This window comes from Macaca fascicularis, chromosome 19 (genome assembly GCF_037993035.2).
Source record: "Macaca fascicularis isolate 582-1 chromosome 19, T2T-MFA8v1.1".
NCBI lineage: Eukaryota > Metazoa > Chordata > Mammalia > Primates > Cercopithecidae > Macaca > Macaca fascicularis.
The window spans coordinates 46,171,925-46,191,934 of record NC_088393.1 but is presented as its reverse complement, the minus strand read 5'-3'; the positions used below and the strand labels follow the sequence as shown (position 1 = coordinate 46,191,934).

The 20,010-nt window shown below is 50.2% G+C and overlaps 1 protein-coding gene across 6 annotated transcripts in view; it reads right to left on the bottom strand.

Moving 5' to 3' along the window:
- Positions 1-9,576: 9,576 nt before the first annotated feature.
- Positions 9,577-20,010, bottom strand: part of ACP7 (acid phosphatase 7, tartrate resistant (putative)) — a 26,956-nt gene continuing 16,522 nt past the window's right edge. For all 6 annotated transcript variants that reach the window (XM_074023478.1, XM_045379966.2, XM_065536594.2 and 3 more), the window contains 9 exons: positions 19,676-19,799; positions 19,387-19,449; positions 19,176-19,290; positions 18,972-19,079; positions 18,821-18,878; positions 18,673-18,740; positions 18,491-18,562; positions 13,743-13,880; positions 9,577-11,044 (listed from right to left, as the gene is read on the bottom strand). In XM_074023478.1, the coding sequence (XP_073879579.1) occupies positions 10,979-11,044; positions 13,743-13,880; positions 18,491-18,562; positions 18,673-18,740; positions 18,821-18,878; positions 18,972-19,079; positions 19,176-19,290; positions 19,387-19,449; positions 19,676-19,799 (812 nt within the window). In that variant the 3' untranslated portion in view covers positions 9,577-10,978. The remainder of the gene's footprint in view (positions 11,045-13,742; positions 13,881-18,490; positions 18,563-18,672; positions 18,741-18,820; positions 18,879-18,971; positions 19,080-19,175; positions 19,291-19,386; positions 19,450-19,675; positions 19,800-20,010) is intronic.

The window sequence follows — 20,010 nt, the reverse complement described above, 5'->3', positions numbered from 1 at the left end:
GAGGCAGGAGAATCACTTGAACTTGGGAGTCAGAGGGTACAGTGAGCCAAGGCGGCAGAGGTGGCATCACTGCACTCCAACCTGGGCGACAGAGTGAGTGAGACTCTCTCAAAAAAAAAAATGATAACAGTTCCCATGTTTCAAGCATTTCTGTGCATGAGGAGGCATGGTGCTAAGCCCTGTAATTGTAACAACTAAAGCTGTGAATATTCATCCCTTTTCCAGAGGAGGAAACTGAGGCTTAGAGGAGTAACTTCACTTGCTCAAACTCAAGGACCAAGGGGGCAAACCCAGCTTTGACTCCCGGGCACTGTTCTCATTGACTGCCCTCTGCTGCCTCCTCATGGCCTGGGACACACATTGCCAAATTGTGCTATAGGGATCCAACTCACACTCCCAGCAGCCTTCAGAGAAAACGTGCCCTTTAAAGAATCCTTGTCAGCATTGGGTGCCGGGCGCAGTGGCTCACGCCTGTAATCCCAGCACTTTGGGAGGCCGAGGCGGCCGGATCACGAGGTCAAGAGATAGAGACCATCCTGGTCAACTTGGTGAAACCCCGTCTCTACTAAAAATACAAAAATTAGCTAGGCTTGGTGGCGGGCGTCTGTAATCCCAGCTACTCAGGAGCCTGAGGCAGGAGAATTGCTGGAACCCGGAGGTGTAGGTTGCAGTGAGCCAAGATTGCACCACTGCACTCCAGCCTGGCGACAGAGCAAGATCGCATCTCAAAAAAAAAAAAAAAGAAGAAGAAGAAGAATCATTGTCAGCATTAAACATTCTTGTTTTTGTACTCTTTTGAAATGCTTGTGTCTTGCAGAATCATTAAAAACAAACAAACAAAAAAAAAAAAAAAAAACAAGACCAGGAGCTGAGATGACAACATCTTGTTTTGGTCATAGTGACAGGAGGAGGGGCAGGTGAAGCCTTTACCTCTTTAACGCCCTGCACAAACTTCAGAGCTTTAGGTTCTAGAACTCATTTTTGGGGAAGTCCCCTTGTAACTTAGTTGGGGATTGCAGTCAGTAGTCAGACTCCTGGAACAATCCCAGGGACAGATCCACCCCAAGGGCTTACTCAGGGTGAGCAATCAGGCCCTGCTACTCCAGGACCCTGGAAGAGGAAAATCAGACTCCAAAAAGCCCCCCTACAGAAGGCTTCCCAGTGGGGGTGTTGAGGAGGTGACCTTGAGGAATGGAAAAAGGCGAGGAGGGTGAAGAGGATTTGGCTTCATAAAAATGATACATTTCAGTACATCAAGGAAAAAGATACATTGCAACGTATGGATGGCAAGCAAAGTTTTCTGTCCTTCATATGTAAAGAGCATCTGCAGATCAATAACAGAAAAAGGTGAACATACAACAGAAAAAAATAGGCAAAGGACCTAAAATAAATAAATAAATAACACAGACAGTGAATACAAAAAATTGAATTGGTGAACAAATAATGAAATAAGTATTAAACTGAGATTTGCTTTTGGTCTCTCAGAAAAATGTTTTTAAATATATATTATATAATTAGTGTTGATGAGAGTATATGCTATCAGCACTCTAATACCCCACTGTGGACTGGATCTGGGCAGCTTTTTGGTGATATCTTTCAAGAGACTGGGTGACAGAGTGATACCCTGTCTCAAAAAAAAAATTATTTTTCAATAGAATTATGTTAAAAATGTTTTTAAAATGCAGTAGAATAAAATTTGGATTTTAGTTAATAATATATCAATATTGGTTTATCAATTTTAACAAACAACCATACTAATATAAGTTTTTGGTTTTTTTTTTTTTTTGAGACAGAGTCTCGCTCTGTCCAACCAGGCTGCAGTGCAGTGGCGCAATCTCGGCTCACTGCAACCTCTGCCTCCCAGATTCAAGCAATTCTTCTGCTTTAGCCTGCAGAGTAGCGGGGATTAAAGGCGCACACCACCATGCCTGGTTAATTTCTTTTTGTATTTTTAGTAGAGATGGGGTTTTACCATGTTGGCCAGGCTGCTCCCGAACTTGTAACTTCAGGTGATCTGCCCTCCTCAGCCTCCCAAAGTGCTGGGATTACAGGAGTGAGCCACCGCGCCTGGCCTACATTCTATTTTATTTTATTATTATTATTTTTTTATTTAGCTAGCTAGCTAGCAAGGACGGGGAGAGTGTCTCACTTTGTTGTCCAAGCTGGTCTTGAACTCCTGGCCTCAAGCGATCCTCCTGCCTTGGCCTCCCAAAGTGCTGAGATTTCAGCCCTCTTTTTAAAAATTAACAGATAAGCCAGGCACGGTGGCTCAAGCCTGTAATCCCAGCACTTTGGGAGGCCGAGACGGGCGGATCACGAGGTCAGGAGATCGAGACCATCCTGGCTAACCCGGTGAAACCCCGTCTCTACTAAAAAATACAAAAAAAAAAAACTAGCCGGGCGAGGCAGCGGGCGCCTGTAGTCCCAGCTACTCGGGAGGCTGAGGCAGGAGAACGGCGTGAACCCGGGAGGCGGGGCTTGCAGTGAGCTGAGATCCGGCCACTGCACTCCAGCCTGGGCGACAGAGTGAGACTCCGTCTCAAAAAAAAAAAAAAAAAAAAAATTAACAGATAAAAGTGTATGTATTTAACGTGTACAACACGATGTTTGAAGTATATATACATTTTGGGATGACTAACTCTAGCTAATTAACATATGCATTACCTCACGTAACTATCATTTTTGTGTCTGCTTTATCCTTTTTTGCATGGTTTGAGTTTATATATTTTTAGCAATGAGTGTGTTGCTTTCTCACCTGAAATAAAATAAAACTATTACCATTTTTAAAATTTGCTGAAAAGCAGCACCGAAGATCCGGAGGGAGGAAGGGGCTAGGAGGAAAGACTCCTGTCCTAGGAGGGAACCCATGTAACAGAAACCCCTGCAAAAAACCTCCAAGAGCATCCTGTCTCTTTGGCTGTGTGTGTGGGATCCGGGAGAAACTGAGTTTCCTCCTCGACTTTTTGCCCGCTCCACAGGCTCTGTCCTCATCTCCCTCCATGTCCCCCTTGCTCAATCTTAGGGTGGCCAAATTTAGCCAATAAAAATATAAAATGCAGGCCGGGCATGGTGGCTCACGCCTGGAATCCCAGCACTTTGGGAGGCAGTAGGATCACCTGAGCCCAGGAGTTCAAGACCAGCCTGGGAAACATAGCGAGACCCCCCCCCACCCTTGCCCCCCAACCGCTGTCTCTACAAGAAAAAGAAAAAAGAAAAAAGAAAATTAGCCGGGCATGGTGGCACTCACCTGTGGTCCCAGTTACTTGGGAGGCTGAGGGAGGATGATTGCTTGAGCCCTGGACGTTGAGGCTGCCGTGAGCTGTAATTGCACTACTGCACTCCAGCCTGGGCAACAGAGCAAGATCCTGTCTCAAAAAATAAAATAAAAATAGGCCAGGTGCAGTGGGTCACGCCTGAAATTCCAGCATTTTGGAAGACTGAGGCGGGTGTATTACCTGAGGTCAGGAGTTCAAGACCAGCCTGGCCAACATGGTGAATCCCCGTCTCTACTAAAAATACAAAAATTAGCCAGGTGTGGTGGTGGGCGTCTGTAATCCCAGCTACTCAGGAGCCTGAGGCAGGAGAATCGCTGGAACCCGGGAGGTAGAGGTTGCAGTCAGCCAAAATTTTGCCACTGCACTCCAGCCTGGACAACAAGAGCCAAACACTCCATCTCAAAAAATAAGAATAAATGAAGAACTCATTCAGGTGCTGGGAGGGTGGTGCGCCCCAACTCCATGGGGACAGAAGCTGCTATGCTCACCCTATGTATCTCTTCATTTAAATATCCTTAGTCGTAAGCCTTAAATGTAACTGTTTCCCTGAGTTCTGTGAGCTGCTCTAGCAAATAAATTGAACCCCAAGAGGGGGTTGTGGAGACCCTAACTTGAAGCTGGCCAGTCAGAAGTTCCCCGGAGACCCAGACATGTGACTCGGGGGAAGGAGGGAGCAGTCTGTGGGCCTGAGCCCTCAGCCTGTGGGATCTGAGGCCATCTTTGGGTAGATGGTGTCAGAATTGAGTTGGAGGACACCCAGCCGGTGTCTGCTGCTTGGTCTGTGGAGGTACCCGCCCCCTGCATTTGATCACGTTCTTTGTTGATGACTGTTGTTGTGGTGTTTTGTTTTGTTGTTTGAGACAGAGTCTTTGCTTTGTTGCCCAGGCTGGAGTACAGTGGCATGATCTCGGCTCACTGCAACCTCCGCTTCCCGGGTTCAAGTGATTCTCCTGCCTCAGCCTCCCGAGTACGTGGGATTACAGGTGCCCGCCACCACGTCTGGCTAATTTTTGTATTTTTAGTAGAGAGGGGTTTCACCACGTTGGCCAGGCTGGTCTCCAACTCCTGGCCTCAAGTGATCTGCCTGCCTCGGCCTCCCAAAGTTCTGGGATTACAGGCATGAGCCACCGCGCGACTGGCCGTTGTGGTGTGAGAGCAGAGAAAAAACAGTTTCAAAGGTTTTCCCTTCATAGGGGGTGCATGTTTCTTTCATGGTTCTCAGTTGCCGTCAACAGAAACCACTTCTGGCTGATTTGAGCAACAAAGGAGTGTAATAAATAAATACTTATTGATGAATGAATCCAGAGCCCCACGGATCCCCCAGTTTTCCCATGGGCTCTCCCCGTGGCCCTGCTTCCCTTTTTGGGACCACCCGCTACCTCCCAACCCCAGCCTGCAGTGCAGGCATCTGTGCAGCCTTTGAAAGCCTTGTGACTGGGGACGTGGTGGCTTACACCTGTAATCCCAGCACTTTGGGAGGTCAAGGCTGGCTGATTGCTTGAGCCCAGGAGTTGGAAGCCAGCCTGGGCACCATAACAAGACCCAATCTCTACAAAAAATACAAAAATTAGCTCGGTATGGTGGCACGTCTAGTAGTTCCAGATACTCAGGAGGCTGAGGTGGGAGGATCGTTTGAGCCTGGGGAGGTCAAGGCTGCAGTGAGTCATGATTGTGCCACTGCACTCCAACCTGGACGACACAGTGAGACCCTGTCTCAGAAAAAAAATAAATAAATAAAGACGCCGGGTGCGGTGGCTCAAGCCTGTAATCCCAGCACTTTGGGAGGCCGAGACGGGCGGATCACGAGGTCAGGAGATCCAGACCATCCTGGCTAACCCGGTGAAACCCCGTCTCTAATAAAAAATACAAAAAACTAGCCAGGTGAGGTGGCGGGCGCCTGTAGTCCCAGCTACTCGGGAGGCTGAGGCAGGAGAATGGCGTGAACCCAGGAGGCGGAGCTTGCAGTGAGCTGAGATCCGGCCACTGCACTCCAGCCTGGGCGACAGAGCGAGACTCCGTCTCAAAAAAATAATAATAATAAAAATTAAAAAATAAAAAAAATAAAAAGACCTTGCTCAGCTTCATCTCTCAGAAGCTTCAGGGTCTCCGGCCCTGCAACCTGCAATTTCCTGTGCACATCACACAGGGCAAGTGTTGCAATCAGTCCTGCATGCCTGTCTGCTGCACACCCAGCCCCGGGAAGCTCCTAAGGGCTGAGCCTTTATCTGAGTCACCTAAGTCACTGTCATTCCTACTGATAAGCATCCCTCAGTGCCAGGCCCTGTGCTAAGCATTTTACCTTTATTTCTCATGCCTTCCTTCTTCCGTGCAAACCACATTTATTGAGCACCTACTGTATACCAGGGACCAAGGTAACAGTGGGGGACAGAACTGGCAGAAAACAAACAAACAAAAAAAAAAAAACCTGTGGTCTAGGGAACTCACATTCTGTTGGGGGAGAAAAGGAACAAATAATTAAACATGTCTATATAGTGGGGTCACAAGATGTAAATTCCTTTTTTTTTTTTTTTTTTTGAGATGGAGTCTTGCTCTGTCACCCAGGTTGGAGTGCAGTGGTGCTGTCTTGGCTCACTGCAACCTCTGCCTCCCAGGTTCAAACGATTCTCCTGTCTCCTGAGTAGCTGGGATTACAGGTGTGCATGACCACACCTGGCTAATTTTGTATTTTTACTAGAGACGGGGTTTCACCATGTTGGCCAGCCCGATGACCTCTGGTTGGTCTTGAACTCCTGACCTCAGGTGACCTGCCCACCTTGGCCTCCCAAAGTGCTGGGATTATAGGCGTGGAACCATCGCACCCAGCCCTCAGAGTCTTGAAGGAATATAAAGCAGGGAAGGGAGATGGGAGGTATGTGGAGGGTAAAGCTGTTTTATTTTATTATTAATTATTAATTTTTTAAGAATTAATTTTTATTTATTTATTTATTTATTTATTTATTTGAGACAGTATCTCACTTTGTCATCCAGGCTGGTGTGCAATGGCGCGATCTTGGCTCATTGCAGCCTCAACTTCCTGGATTCCAGCGATTTTCCCACGTCAGCCTCCTGAGTGGCTGGACCACAAGTGCACGCCACCACACCCAGCTAATTGTAGTTTTGCTAGAGATGGGATTTCGCCATGTTGGCCAGGCTGGTCTCAAACTCCTGAGTTCAAATGATCCTCCCACCTCGGCCTCCCAAAGTGCTGGGGTTACGGGTATAAGCCACAGTGCCCAGTCTTAGGTTTTAATTTTTGTTCGGTCCATAGTAAGTGTGTGTATTTATGGGGTATGTGAGATATTTTGACACAGGCATGCAACGTGAAGTAATCACATCATGGAGAATGGGGTTTCCATTCCCTCAAGCATTTATCCTTTGTGTTACAACCCAATCACACTCTTTGAATTATTTAAAACTGTGCAATTATTATTGAGAATAGTCACCTTGTTGGGTGATCAAATAGTGGGTCTTATTCATTCTATTTTTTTTTTTTAAACCCATTAACAAAACCAAGGCTGGGCACGGTGGCTCACGCCTGTATTCCCAGCACTTTGGAATGCCGAGGCAGGTGGATCACTTGAGGTCAGGAGTTCGAGATCAGCCTGGCCAACATGGTGAAACCCTGTCTCTGCTAAAAATATAAAAATTAGTCAGGTGTGGTGGTGGGTGCCTATAATCCCAGATACTCAGAAGGCTGAGGCAGGAGAATTGCTTGAACCCAGGAGGCAGAGGTTGCAGTGAGCCGGTATCTCGCCACTGCATTCCAGCCTGGGCGAAACAGCAAGACTCCATCTCAAAAACCAAAAAGAGAGACAAAAAAAGCCCATCCCCTGCAGCCCCCCAGCACCCTTCCCAGCCTCTGGCCACCATCCTTCTACTCGCTGTGTCTGTGAGATCAATTGTTTCGACTTTTAGCTCCCACAAGCGAGTGAGAACATGCGAGGTTTGTCTTTCTGTGCCTGGCTTATTTCACTGAACTCGATGACCTTGGGTTAGGTGGAGCTATTTTAAACAAGAGGGTCAGAGAGGGTGGCACTGAGTAAGGACCTGAGGGAGGGGAGAAAGAGAGTCATACAGATCCCTGGGGGAACCGTGTCCCCGGCAGAGGGACCTGCCAGTGCAAAAGTGGGCAGTGAGTCCAATGCAGAGGCCAGTGTGGCTGCAGCAGAGTGGGCGAGGGGGGTGATTGAAGGGGATGAGGACAGAGGGGTGACAGGGTAAAATCGTCTGGTGCCTTGTGGACCTGAGACGGAACCATGGGAGATCTGTGAGCCGGGGCGGATGTGATCTGATGCAGGTGTTCACAGGTGCCTTTGGTTGTGTGTGGGGAACAGACTCCAGGGACAAGGAGGGAGCAGGGAATCCAAGGAGTCTGTAGGAAATGAGTGTAGACAGGACCAGGGTGGGAGCTTTGGGGTGGCAAAAGTGTAGAGAGTCTAGATTGACCCAGGCATGGTGGTTCACGCCTGTAATTCTAGCACTTTGAGAGACCAGGGCAGGCGGATCACCTGAGGTCAGGAGTCCGAGATCAGCCTGACCAACACAGTAAAACCCCGTCTTTACTAAAAATACAAAAATTAGCCAGGAGTTGAGGCAGAAGAATGGCATGAACCCAGGAGGCGGAGCTTGCAGTGAGCCAAGATTGCACCACTGCACTCCAGCCTGGGTGACAGAGCGAGACTCCGTCTCAAAAAAAAAAAAAAAAATTAGCCAGGAGTGATGGCACGCTCCTGTAATCCCAGCTACTTGGGAGGCTGAGTCAGGAGAAGTGCTTGAACCTGGAAGGCAGAGGTTGCAGTGAGCTCACACCACTGCACTCCAGCCTGAGCAACAAGAGTGAAACTCCTTGTCAAAAAAAAAAAGGAGTTTAGATCCATTTCGAAGGCAAGGCAAACAGGATTTTCTAGACACTTGGATGTGGAGCATGAGAAAAAGAGGAATCAAGATAGATCCCAAGGCTTTCAATCTCATTTAACCCCAAGGCAGCCTCACAGAATATTATCATTCTTGGGTTACAGATGAAGAAACAGATTCAGAGAGGGTTGCCGACTTGCCCATGGTCACACAGGAATTGGCAGAGCTGGGATTTGAACCAGTTTCTGTTTGACACCAGTGTCCAACCTCTGCCCTCTGTGGAGGTTGCCACCTCCCGGCATGTCCATAGCCTCACCCAGCCCGGGACAGGGCATGCCAGGCCCACACAGGGCACCAGTTCAGTCAGTGGCCACAGCACTCCATGACTGTCCAGCTTGTGACCTCACGGTCTTGGCCCGGCCCGCCACGGGATTCTCTCACTGCTCATCACCTGTGTTGAGTAAACTGTGTTTCCCTGGCTGCCTGCGAGCTCCCAGAGGGCATGACTGTAGCCGATTCATCACTGTCCCTGGCATTGCCTGGCTGGAGCCTGGCATGTAGTGGCCTTCATTAAGGCAATCAATATTTATTAAGCATCTATCTTGTGCTGGGCAATGCTGGGATGCAGCTCTGGGCCCCATCCTTCTGAGGTTGAAGTCTAGTGGGGGAGTCAGAGAGACCTATCTCCAGAGAGTGATGGCCTAGAATGGGCAGGACTGGAACTGCAGGGGAGCCCAGAGTCCCCAGCCCAGCCTGAGTAGGGGCCTGGGAGGATTTGGCAGAGGTGTCGAACTCAGGGTCACCGCCCTCACAGACTTAGCCTTGTGGGTGTAGACAGCCAATGAACAAGTTAACCAATCAAGGAGAGAATTACAGATGGAAGTAAAATGGGGAAGGGGCAGGCAGCAACAGAGGATATTTTTGCTGGGGTCGGCAGAGAAGGCCTCTGAGGAGGGGACACCGAGGTTGAGACCTGAGGTTGAGAAGGTGCCAGCCTGGGATGAGCTGGGGAGAGGGCACACAGGGGGCAGAAAGCCAGCGCCCAGGCCCCGCAGTGAGAAAGAGCTGGCTGTGTTCCAGGAACGGCTAGGAGTCCTGCATGCCTTGGGCCAAGTGAGGGGTGGGTGGGAGGGAATAAAATCTGCGGAGGCAGAAACCACGCCCGTGATGGGGGAATAGATAGATCTCAGGTCATCCGGCAGGGCTGGGAGCCCGCAGGTCCCAGTGCAGCCGTCAGCCCTGGGGCCTTTACCTGTGATTCGTGGAGTCCGACCACTTCCTTCACCTGCTCAGAGCCTCCTCTGGCTCCACCCAAAGTCCTCACCGTGGCCTGTAAGGCCCCGTAAAAGCCGTCCCCACCATTGCCCTATCCTCAAGCTCGGTCTCCCTCTCACTTCTCCCTGCTCCAGCCACAGTGGCCTCCTCGTGGACACTCCAACAGGGCACGCACGTTTCCTTGTTTTATTTTTCTCTTTTTAAAACTTTTTTATTTACATATATTTTTTGAGACAGGGTCTTGCTCTGTTGCCCAGGCTGGGGTGCAGTGGCGCAATCGTGGCTCACTGCAGCCTCAACCTCCTGGGCTCAAGCCATCCTCCCACCTCAGCCTTCTGGGCAGCTGGGACTCCAGGCACACACCACCACGCCCAGCTAATTTTCGTATTTTTGGTAGAGACAGGGTTTCGCCGTGTCAGCCAGGCTGGTCTCAAACTCCTGGGCTCGAGTGATCCGCCCGCCTCAGCCTCCCAAAGTGCTGGGACTACAGATGTGAGTTACTGTACCCGGCCAGCCAGGCACATTTCTGTCTCAGGGCCTTTGCACTGGCTATTCCTCTGCCTGGAACGCTCTTTCCCCAGATGTCTGCCCACTTGGCTCCCTCCCCACCTCCTTCGGATCAAATGTTGCCCTCTCAGTGAGATCCCCCTGAAAACTGCAACCACTCCTTCACTGTCCCTGCATTTTCTATGCACAAATCGCCATTTAACCAACTCATTTATCGCGGTTTTTGTCCAACTCTCTGGTTAGGGTGTCAGCTCTGTGAGGGCTGTCTTGTAAATGGCTGTCTTGTAAATGGCTGTCTCTCCAGCTCTGAGAACAGAGCCTGGCACATGGTAGATGCTGGATAAATTATGATTCAATAAATAAAAGACAGGAAAGAAAGGAAGGAAAGGGGGCACGAACTGGCAAGTCTGTGGGCTCTCGCGGTTCATCATCTGTCCTAGCTGGGAGGCAAGAGTGTTAACACGTCTCCTCTTCCCGGATAAGACGGTGCCAGGCTGGGAAACTGAGGCACGAAGGGACTCTCCGTAGCAGTCCTGGAGCAGTGAAGCGGGAGCCAGGCTTCAGACCAACTCTCAATGCCGCGCTCAGAAGAAAAAGTCCCCGACACCACCTGCTGGTGAGTAGTATCATGACAGTTGTGGCCACCTTGCTGACGGAAGGCTGGTGATGCCCTTGCCCAGTGGGCAGGACAGGAGGCAGCCCAGGGGTATCCCCGGAAGATGCGCAGAGTCCATGGAGCCACGGCTTAAGCCCCTTGATGCCTGAAGCCCTGTGGGCACCTCGCCCGATCAGAGCTATGCAGGAGGGTGGTGCCCTGCCAGCAGAGACCTGCTCTGTGTCACTCTGTGCCCGCACACCTGCCCTCCCTCCACAGCCAGCCAGGACTCCCACCTCTCCAGGAGGGAACAGCTGCCCCAGCTCCATAGGGCTGCATGCACCCTACATGGGGCCTCTGGAGGGCAGGGGAGTCAGGGCCCACCCAAATCCCCACCCAGGCCTGGGCAGTCTCTGGTCACAGCAGCCAAGGCAGCAAAACGTAGGCTTCTGGAGGAGAGCTGCCCCCATCCCTAGAGATACATCCTCCGGCCAAACAGGGGCCTCACCACCCAGACATCATCTACGATCTTCCCATCCTGTGAGGGACAAAAACAGGGACAGTAGTTAGAGCTGAAAGCTTGAACTCTGGGGCCAGATGGCCTGGGTTCCAATCCCCTCTTTGCCCTCTGATGGGCTGTACAACCCCGAGCAAGTGGCTAGACCTCTCTGGGCCTCAGTTTTCCTCATCTGAAAAGTGGTGGGGAGAGTAACAGTACCCACATCATAGATGTTGTGGGAGTTAAATGAGATAGTATGTGTAAACAGAGCCCAGCATATGGAAAGGGCTATGTAAGTGGAGGCTATTCTTAGAGCACAAACTCTGGAGTGAGACAGACCTTACTTTATATTCCAGCACATCCACTCTTTCCCTCTCTCTCTCTCTTTTTTTTTTTTTTTTTTTGAGACAGAGTCTTGCGGTGTCACCCAGGCTGGAGTGCAGTGGCACGATCTTGATTCACTGCCAAACCTCTGCTTCCCAGGTTCAAGCCATTCTCCTGCCCCAGCCTCCCGACCAGCTGGGATTACAGGCACGCACCACTACGCCTGGCTAATTTTTGTATTTTTTACTAGAGACAAGGTTTCACCATGTTGGCCAGGCTGGTCTTGAACTCCTGACCTCAAGTGATCCACCTGCCTCAGCCTCCTAAAGTGCTGGGATTACAGGCATCAGCCACTGCGCCTGGCCAGCACATCCATCCTCTACGTGGCCTTAAGCATGTGGCTGGAATCTCTGAGCATATGCGATGCACAAAGTAATAGATGCCCAGAGTCATGGCAAGAACCGAGTGAGATCATGCACACAAAGTCTGCGCCCGGTGCATGCGCCACTTGATAAATGGTAGCTATGGGATCCCAGCTCGGCTGTCCTCCAGCTGTGTGACCCTGGGAAAATTACTTTCCCTCTCTGAGCCTCAGTTCCCTCACCTATAAAATGAGAGGAAATCCACTCCTATGAGATTGTTTTGGTGTATAAAGTGCTACTGGAGCCGGATGCGGTGGCTCACACCTGTAATCCCAGCACTTTGGAAGGCCGAGGCGGGCGGATCACCTAAGGTCAGGAGTTCAAGACCAGCCTGGCTAACATGGCGAAACCCTGTCTCTACTAAAAATACAAAAAATTAGCCAGGTGTGGTGGCATGTGCCTGTAATCCCAGCTACTCGGGAGGCTGAGGCAGGAGAACTGCTTGAACCTGGGAGGTGGAAGTTGCAGCGAGCTTAGATTGCACCACTGCACTCTAGCCTGGGCAACAGAGTGAGACTCTGTCTCAAAAATAAATTAATTAATTAATTAAATTAAATGCTACTAAATACAGAGCATCTAGGCAGTGCCTGGTATGCAGTAGGTGCTCAATAAATCATAAATATTATCATTTTTTAAAAACTACAATGGCAAAAATAAAGAAAGGTGAGCCATTATTATTTGGGTCCACCTAACCTTCAGCCAGCCCTACCACATACCCATCTTATTATTTCCCCCCACCTGTGTGCCACCCTGCCATCTTTATCTTCCCCTGCCTCACAATGGGAAACACCTACAAAATTTACCAAGTTCTGCACTATTCTAAGCATTTTATATATAATAAGTCCTTCAACCCCCACGTAGTCCTGTGAGGTGGAAACTATGATCATCCCCTCTCACAGACGGGAAAACTGAGGCTCAAAGAAGTTAGATAAGTGGGCCCAGCATGGTGGCTCATGCCTGTAATCCCAGGACTTTGGGAGGCCGAGGTGGGCAGATCACTTGATGTTAGGAGTTCGAGACCATTCTGGCCAACATGGTGAAACCCCGTCTCTACTAAAAATATGAAAAATTAGCCAGGTGTGGTGTTGGGCACCTGTGATCCCAGCTATCTGGGAGGCTGAGGTAGGAGAATTTCCTGAACCTGGGAGGTGGAGGTTGCAGGGAGCAGAGATCGCGCCACTACACTCCAGCCTGGGCGACAGAGCGAGACTCCGTCTCAAAAAAAAAAAAGTTAGATGAGTGGCTCAAGGTCATTCAGCTGGTAAGTAGCAGGAGAAGGTTTCTAGTTCTACAGTCCACATTTGTTTGTTTTTTTGTTTTGAGTTAGGGTCTCACTGTGTTGCCCAGGCTGGAGTACAGAGGCGAGATCATAGCTCACTGCAAACTCTAACTCCTAGGCTCAAGTGATCCTCTGCCTCAGCCTCCCAAGTAGTTGGGACTACAGACTTCTGCCACCACACTTGGCTAATTTTCGTTTTTGTTTTTTTTTCCCAAGATAGAGTCTCATTCTGTCTCCCAAGCTGGAGTGCAGTGGCGCCATCTCGGCTCACCGCAACCTCCGCCTCCCAGATTTAAGTGATTCTCCTGCCTCAGCCTCCCATGTAGCTAGGATTACAGGCACCTGCCACCACGGGGAGCTAATTTTTGTATTTTTAGTAGAGACAGGGTTTCACCATGTTGGTCAGGCTGGTCTCTAACTCCTGACCTCAAGTGATCTGTCTGCCTCGGCCTCCCAAAGTGCTGGGATTTCAGGTGTGAACCAGCACACCTGGCCTAATTTTTGTATTTTTTGTAGAGACTAGGTCTCACCATGTTACCCAGGCTGGTCTTGAACTCCTGGACTCAAGCAATCCTCGTGCCTTAGCCCCACCATCTTGCAGGTATTGCAGGCATGAGCCACTGTGCCCGGCCAAGTCCATGTTTTTAACAACTCATTTGCCTGGCAGGGCCTGGCTGTGCAGTCAGATGAGTCGGGCCTGCCCCTCACTGACCTGGTCGTCCGACACCTGCTGGATGTGGATGTGGGTCCCGTTGAGGATGTGCAGCCGGGTGTACCCGTACTCCTTCACACGCACGGCACTCCAGGGCCTCGGGAAGACAGCAAAGGGCGTCAGCCGCTCCTCACAACCCTGGGAAGGGAGAACTGGTCAGACCCAGGGCAGGTGTAGGACCCGCAGGGAAGCAGAAATGACCTGCCAGCCCAGGACCCTGCTGCCCTCAAGGAAGACAGTTCAGACTTGGCCATAGAGACCAGGCCCGGTGGCTCACGCCTATAATCCCAGCACTTTGGGAGGCCAAGAACGACAGATCAATTGAGGTTGGGAGTCAGAGACCTGCCTGGCCAACATGGTGAAACCCTGTCTCTACTAAAAATACAAAAATTAGCCCGGTGTAGTGGCAGACGACTATAGTCCCATCTAGTTGGGAAGCTGAGGCAGGACAATTGCTTGAACCCGGGAGGCGGAGGTTGCAGTGAGCCAAGATCATGCCACTGCACTCCAGCCTGGGCAACAGAGTGAGACTGTCTCAAACAAAAACAAAAACAAAAAGACTTGGCCACAATAATGCTTTGCAATTGAACATTTTGTCCCGGGCAGGCTTCCCTACTCCAGGTCTCTGACTTCTAGAAAACTACACAGCTGTGTAAGACTCTGCCCACTATAGCATTACAGTGAAAGCTCTGAACCGGAAGCCATCCCAACACCCATCAGGGAGTCAGTTAAATACATTATAGCATAGCCATCGCAAAGCAGGGAAGCGGGGTGAGACAGAAAGATGGCCAAGATGTGTGTGAAGGGGAAAAAGCAATTCGAAGAACAGAGAAATCACTGGATCTGAAGCCTGGCTGCACAGTAGACCCTCCAAGAAAGCTTTTTAAAACACCAACACCTGGGGAAACAGAATGCTCATGCTTGCCGCAGAAAAGCCAGGCTTGAGGAGCAGAGAGGATGCCAGAGCGAGGAAAATCACTATTTTGCACCCAGCATTGTAATACCAGATTGAAGCAAGGATCATGAATGGATGATAAAACTAAGCAGGGAAAGTTTGAGGCATAACAGGACATTTGCATAGTCTCAAAGTATCTCTCCAGGAGATGCTTGTTAATTACATAGGAAAAAAGAGAGTCACTTTATGGTGGAGAGGGCTGGCAGACACCTCCCTAACCAAGTGATCAAAGTGAGTATCATCAGTAATGAGACCCATCCATACCACACTTTCAGCTGAGAAATCAGAGGCTCAAAGAGGTTAAAAAGGCCGGGCGCGGTGGCTCAAGCCTGTAATCCCAGCACTTTGGGAGGCCGAGACGGGCGGATCACGAGGTCAGGAGATCGAGACCATCCTGGCTAACACGGTGAAACCCCGTCTCTACTAAAAAATACAAAAAACTAGCCGGGCGCGGTGGCGGGCGCCTGTAGTCCCAACTACTCGGGAGGCTGAGGCAGGAGAATGGCGTGAACCCGGGAGTCGGAGCTTGCAGTGAGCTGAGATCCGGCCACTGCACTCCAGCCTGGGCGGCACAGCGAGACTCCGTCTCAAAAAAAAAAAAAAAAAAAAGAGGTTAAAAAGACATCGTGCAACCAGGTGCGATGGCTCATGCCTGTAATCCCAGCACTTTGGGAGGCCGAGGCGGGCAGATCATGAGGTCAGGAGTTCAAGACCAGCCTGGCCAACATGGTGAAACCGTATCTCTACTAAAAATACAATAATTAGCCGGGTGTGGTGGCACAGGCCTGTAGTCCCAGCTACTCAGGAGGCTGAGGCGGGAGAATCACTTGAACCCAGGAGGCGGAGGTTGCAGTGAGCAGAGATCACGTCAATTGCACTCCAGCCTGGGCAACAAGAGTGAAACTCCATCTTAAAAAAAAAAAAAAAAAAGTGGTTAAATGTTCATATTTAGGAAATCTTGGTGAAGTGGATATGGAAAGTCTTTGTATTGTTAGTGCAACTTTACTGTTGGTCTGAAATAATTTCAATTTTTTTTTTAATTTTTTATTTTTGAGACAGAGTTGCACTCTTGTCACCCAGGCTGGAGTACAATGGCGTGATCTTGGCTCACTGCAACCTCTGCCTTCTGGGTTCAAGCGATTCTCCTGCTTCAGCCTCCTGAGTAGCTGGGATTACAGGTGCCCGCCACCACGCCCAGCTAATTTTTTGGTTTTAGTAGAGACGGGGTTTCGCCATGTTGGGCAGGCTGGTCTCAAACTCCTGACCTCAGGTGATCCGCCCACCTCAGCTTCCCAAAGTGTTGGGATTACAGGCGTGAGCCACCGCGCCCGGCCTCAAATTTTTTAATTAAAGAAAAAAACCAATTTGTGCTGATAAAATCAGAATAGCAGTCACCCATGGGCAGAGCCTGACTGCCAAGGGCCGTGAGAAGCCATCTGGTGCTGACAGCATTCTATTTCGTGCTCCACGTGGCAGCTACTCTGGGAGATCAATGCCAGGGATTCTGGTATTTTGACCAGGGTCAGGACCAAGCATTGCAGTTTTAAAAGCTCCCTAGGTAATTCTGATGTGCACCAAGTTTGAGAACCACTGGGGCATGACCCACAATCTAAGTGGTTTTTGTTTTTGTTTTTTAAAGTAAGCAATACAGTAACATGTCTCTATCTAAACAATTACTCATTTGTATATGCAGAGAACATTATAAAATGCCTCAAGAGAGTCAACAGCTGAGAGTGGGGCAATGTGCGGTGTGAGTGGCTGCTGTTCACCTCCTGCTCTCTGTAACTGTTTGAATTTTTATTACAAGTGATTGTTACTTTTATATATATACATATATATATAAAAAATAATAATAATTGGTTTTGTCATGTTGCCCAGGCTGGTCTCAAACTCCTAGACTCAAGCGATCCACCCATCTCAGCCTCCCAAAGTGCTGGGATTACAGGCGTGAGCCACCGCACCCTGCCTCACTTTGCTCTTAATCATTTATAAGCAGCAGCTTTGGAAGGCCAAGCGGGGGAATTGCTTAAGCCCAGGAATTTGAGATCAGCCTGGGCAACGTAGTGAGACTGTCTCTATTAAAAACATTTTTGTTTTTGAGATGGGGTCTCGCTCTGTCCCCAGGCTAGAGTGCAGTAGCACAATCTCAGCTCACTGCAGCTTCAACTTCTCGGGCTCAAACAATCCTCCCACTTTGGCCTCCAAAGTAGCTGGGACTACAGGTGTGCACCGCCAAGCATGGCTAAATTTTGTATTTTTTTTTTAATAGAGACGGGGTTTCACCATGTTGCCCAGACTGGTCTCGAACTCCTGACCTCAAGCAACCTGCCCGCCTCGGCCTCGCAAAGTGTTGGGATTACAGGCATGAGCCACTGTGTGTGGCCAAACTTTTTTAAATTAAATTAAAAAATTAAAAACTAAGCCTCGCTCCATGGAGAAGGGGTAGATTCCAAGCCTGAGCAGAAAAAACAAGGATGATCCTTGTTTTTTCTATTCCAAGGATGATCCTATTCCAAGGATGATCTTGGAATATTTTGAAGTGCCAGAGAATAAGGAGTGGACGAGTGGAAAGGAGACAGGAGCCCGCTGATGGCCGCAGTCGGCACAACCTAAACATCCAGATAAATAACAGTCGTGTTGGATAATAACCCGCAGAGTAAAATAAATTACCCATGAGTTCACACAGACATAAATAAACAATTAACCAACTAAACAAATGTGGCAGAAGACACAAGTCAGCCTTGCAGGAGGATCTCAATTAATAAATCTTGGAAGAGTGAGGGCGACAGAAAATCCCCATTAGAACGGCACAGTAAGACTGGGCGCAGTGGCTCTCGCCTGTAATCCCAGCACTTTGGGAAGCCAAGGTGGGCCGATCACCTGAGGTCAGGAGTTCGAGACCAGCCTCGCCAACGTGGTGAAACCACATCTCTACTAAAAATACAAAACTTAACCGGGCATGGGGGTGGGCATTTATAATCCCAAGTACTCGAGAGGCTGAGGCAGGACAATGGCTTGATCCCGGGACGTGGAGGTTGCAGTGAGCCGAGATCGCGCCACTGCGCTCCAACCTGGGCAACAAGAGTGAAACTCCGTCTCAAAAAAGGAAGGAAAGAAGGAAGGAAGGAAGGGAGGGAGGGAGGGAGGGAGGGAGAGAGGGAGGAAGGGTTCTCATTAGAACAGTTTAGTAATAACTGTTGCAGGCAGGGGCCGCTAATGGGTTCTAAAATAAGAGGGTGAAAGTTTGAGGAGAAACGGGACATTTGGGCCAAGCACACCTGTAATCCTAGCACTTCGGGAGGCCGAGGCAGGCAGATCACTTGAGGTCAGGAGTTTGAGACCAGCCTGGCCAACATGGTGAAATCCCATTTCTACCAAAAGTACAAAAATTAGCCAGAAATCTCTTGAACCAGGAGGCGGAGGTTGCAGTGAGCTGAGATCATGCCACTGCACTCCGGCCTGGACAACAGAGCGAGACTCCGTCTCAAAAAAAAAAAAAAAAAAAAAGATAGTTGTTTTGTTTTGTTTTGTTTTGTTTGTTTAGAGACGGGATCTGGCTTTGTCACCTAGGCTACAGTACAGTACAGTGATCATAACTCACTGTAGTATCTTCCTGTCTGTGCTCTGTTCCTGGATCTATCCAATGGGCATGCTGCTAGGAGTTTCTGACCTTAGGGCTGAGGGTTAAGTGATATCCACTGTATAAAGCACCCAGCACTCAGGCTGGAACGAAGTCAGCCCTCCATGGATAGGAAGAGAGAGAGAAGGCAAAGGCACCCGTCCCCCTGCTCACGGCAGATCCTGTGATGATGTGGACAGGTCCTCGCGGGTTCGTGTAGGGCATCTCTCCGCTGCCGTTAAATACCTGGGGAAGGGAACAACGTTGGGTGGCGGGCAGTCACACGAGGCCATTCTGGGGACATCTGACTGTCCTGACCCCAGCTGCGTGGGCGCCCAGCCCTCCACGTGCCTCACCTGGTAGTTGTAAATTGGCCACAGTCGTTCATACGAGTGCTCATGAGCCCACAGCTGCAGATCCACTCCTGAGACAGAGCAAGCGGGGATCATACCTCTGAATCGGGCAGAGGTGGGGTGTGGGGCATGGGTCCCAAGGGTTGCTCACCGTATTTGTAGAAAAGATCCTCCAAACCATACAGCTTGCCTTGGAGGCCTTTGCGGACCTGGGCAGGGTGAATGAGTGGGTGAGGGTGACGCAGACCGACGCGCACCTGGCTCTCGGCACCTCCCCACTGTCTCCCAGGGAGGGGCCTCACCTTGCTTTCATGTCGTGTGCAGTCGTCCAGATCTGCGTTGGAGCAGTACATGGGCCGGTGCCCCATGGTGATGATCCACGGCCGGGCTGCCCGGTTCTTATTGGCTTTCTAGGGAGAAGGGCCCAGGGTGAGGGGCTAGGAGTGGGGGGTGGAAGGGGAGGTGGGGCCGGCCAGGGGACTACAGGGGGCCTCCACCCAGGTTACCTGGAGGTCGCTCTCCAGCCAGCGAAACTGCCTCTGTACCAGGTGGCGGCCGTAATGGAGAAAGAAATAGACCTCGGTGGAGAAGGAGATGATGTGGGCGGGACCCAGATCCCAGCTGGAGGAGTCAAAGGGCAGGGGTCAGGGACCGGGGCTCCTCTGCATCTCCCATCTTTCAGGGGAGAGGGCCAGTCCCCCGGCACCTGCACATTACCTGTACCACAGGCCCTCATTATCCCCCGGCATGCTGAAGCGAGCCTTGTAGTTAGAGAAGTTGCTAGAATAAAGGAAGTACAAGGGATAGAGGTGAGGGACTGAATATCATAGCCCTACTCCTATACCCTGCCACTGTCGGGCCCTGAGTCTGGCTTCCAGCCCACCCCCATCTCCTCTTGCTACAATTGAAATGTTGCAGCATGAGAGACTCAAGGGAGACACTAAGAAGAACGAGACCGTTTCCATTGATCCAGCCCTTGCCCACCGCCACAGCCCTCGGTCCTCACTAGCGTTCTTCATGGTTCCCGGGGCATGTCATGTACGGCAGGCTGGCAGCCACGGGTTCAATGAGCCGCATAAACCTATCCCCGACGCGGGCATTGTCCTGATCCATGTTGTAGGCAAAGTCTCCTGGGGGAGGGGGTGGAAGGAGGGTGAGGACCCAGGCCCAGCTCTGCTTTCATTAGAATTGAGAGAGCCAGGTTAGTCCCAGCACTTTAGGGGGCCAAGGCAGGAGTATCACTTGAGCCTAGGAATTCAAAACCAGCCTCCCAAAGTGCTGGAATCACAGGTGTGAGCCACTGTGCCTGGCCAAGATGGTTTCTGTTTGTTTGTTTTTGTT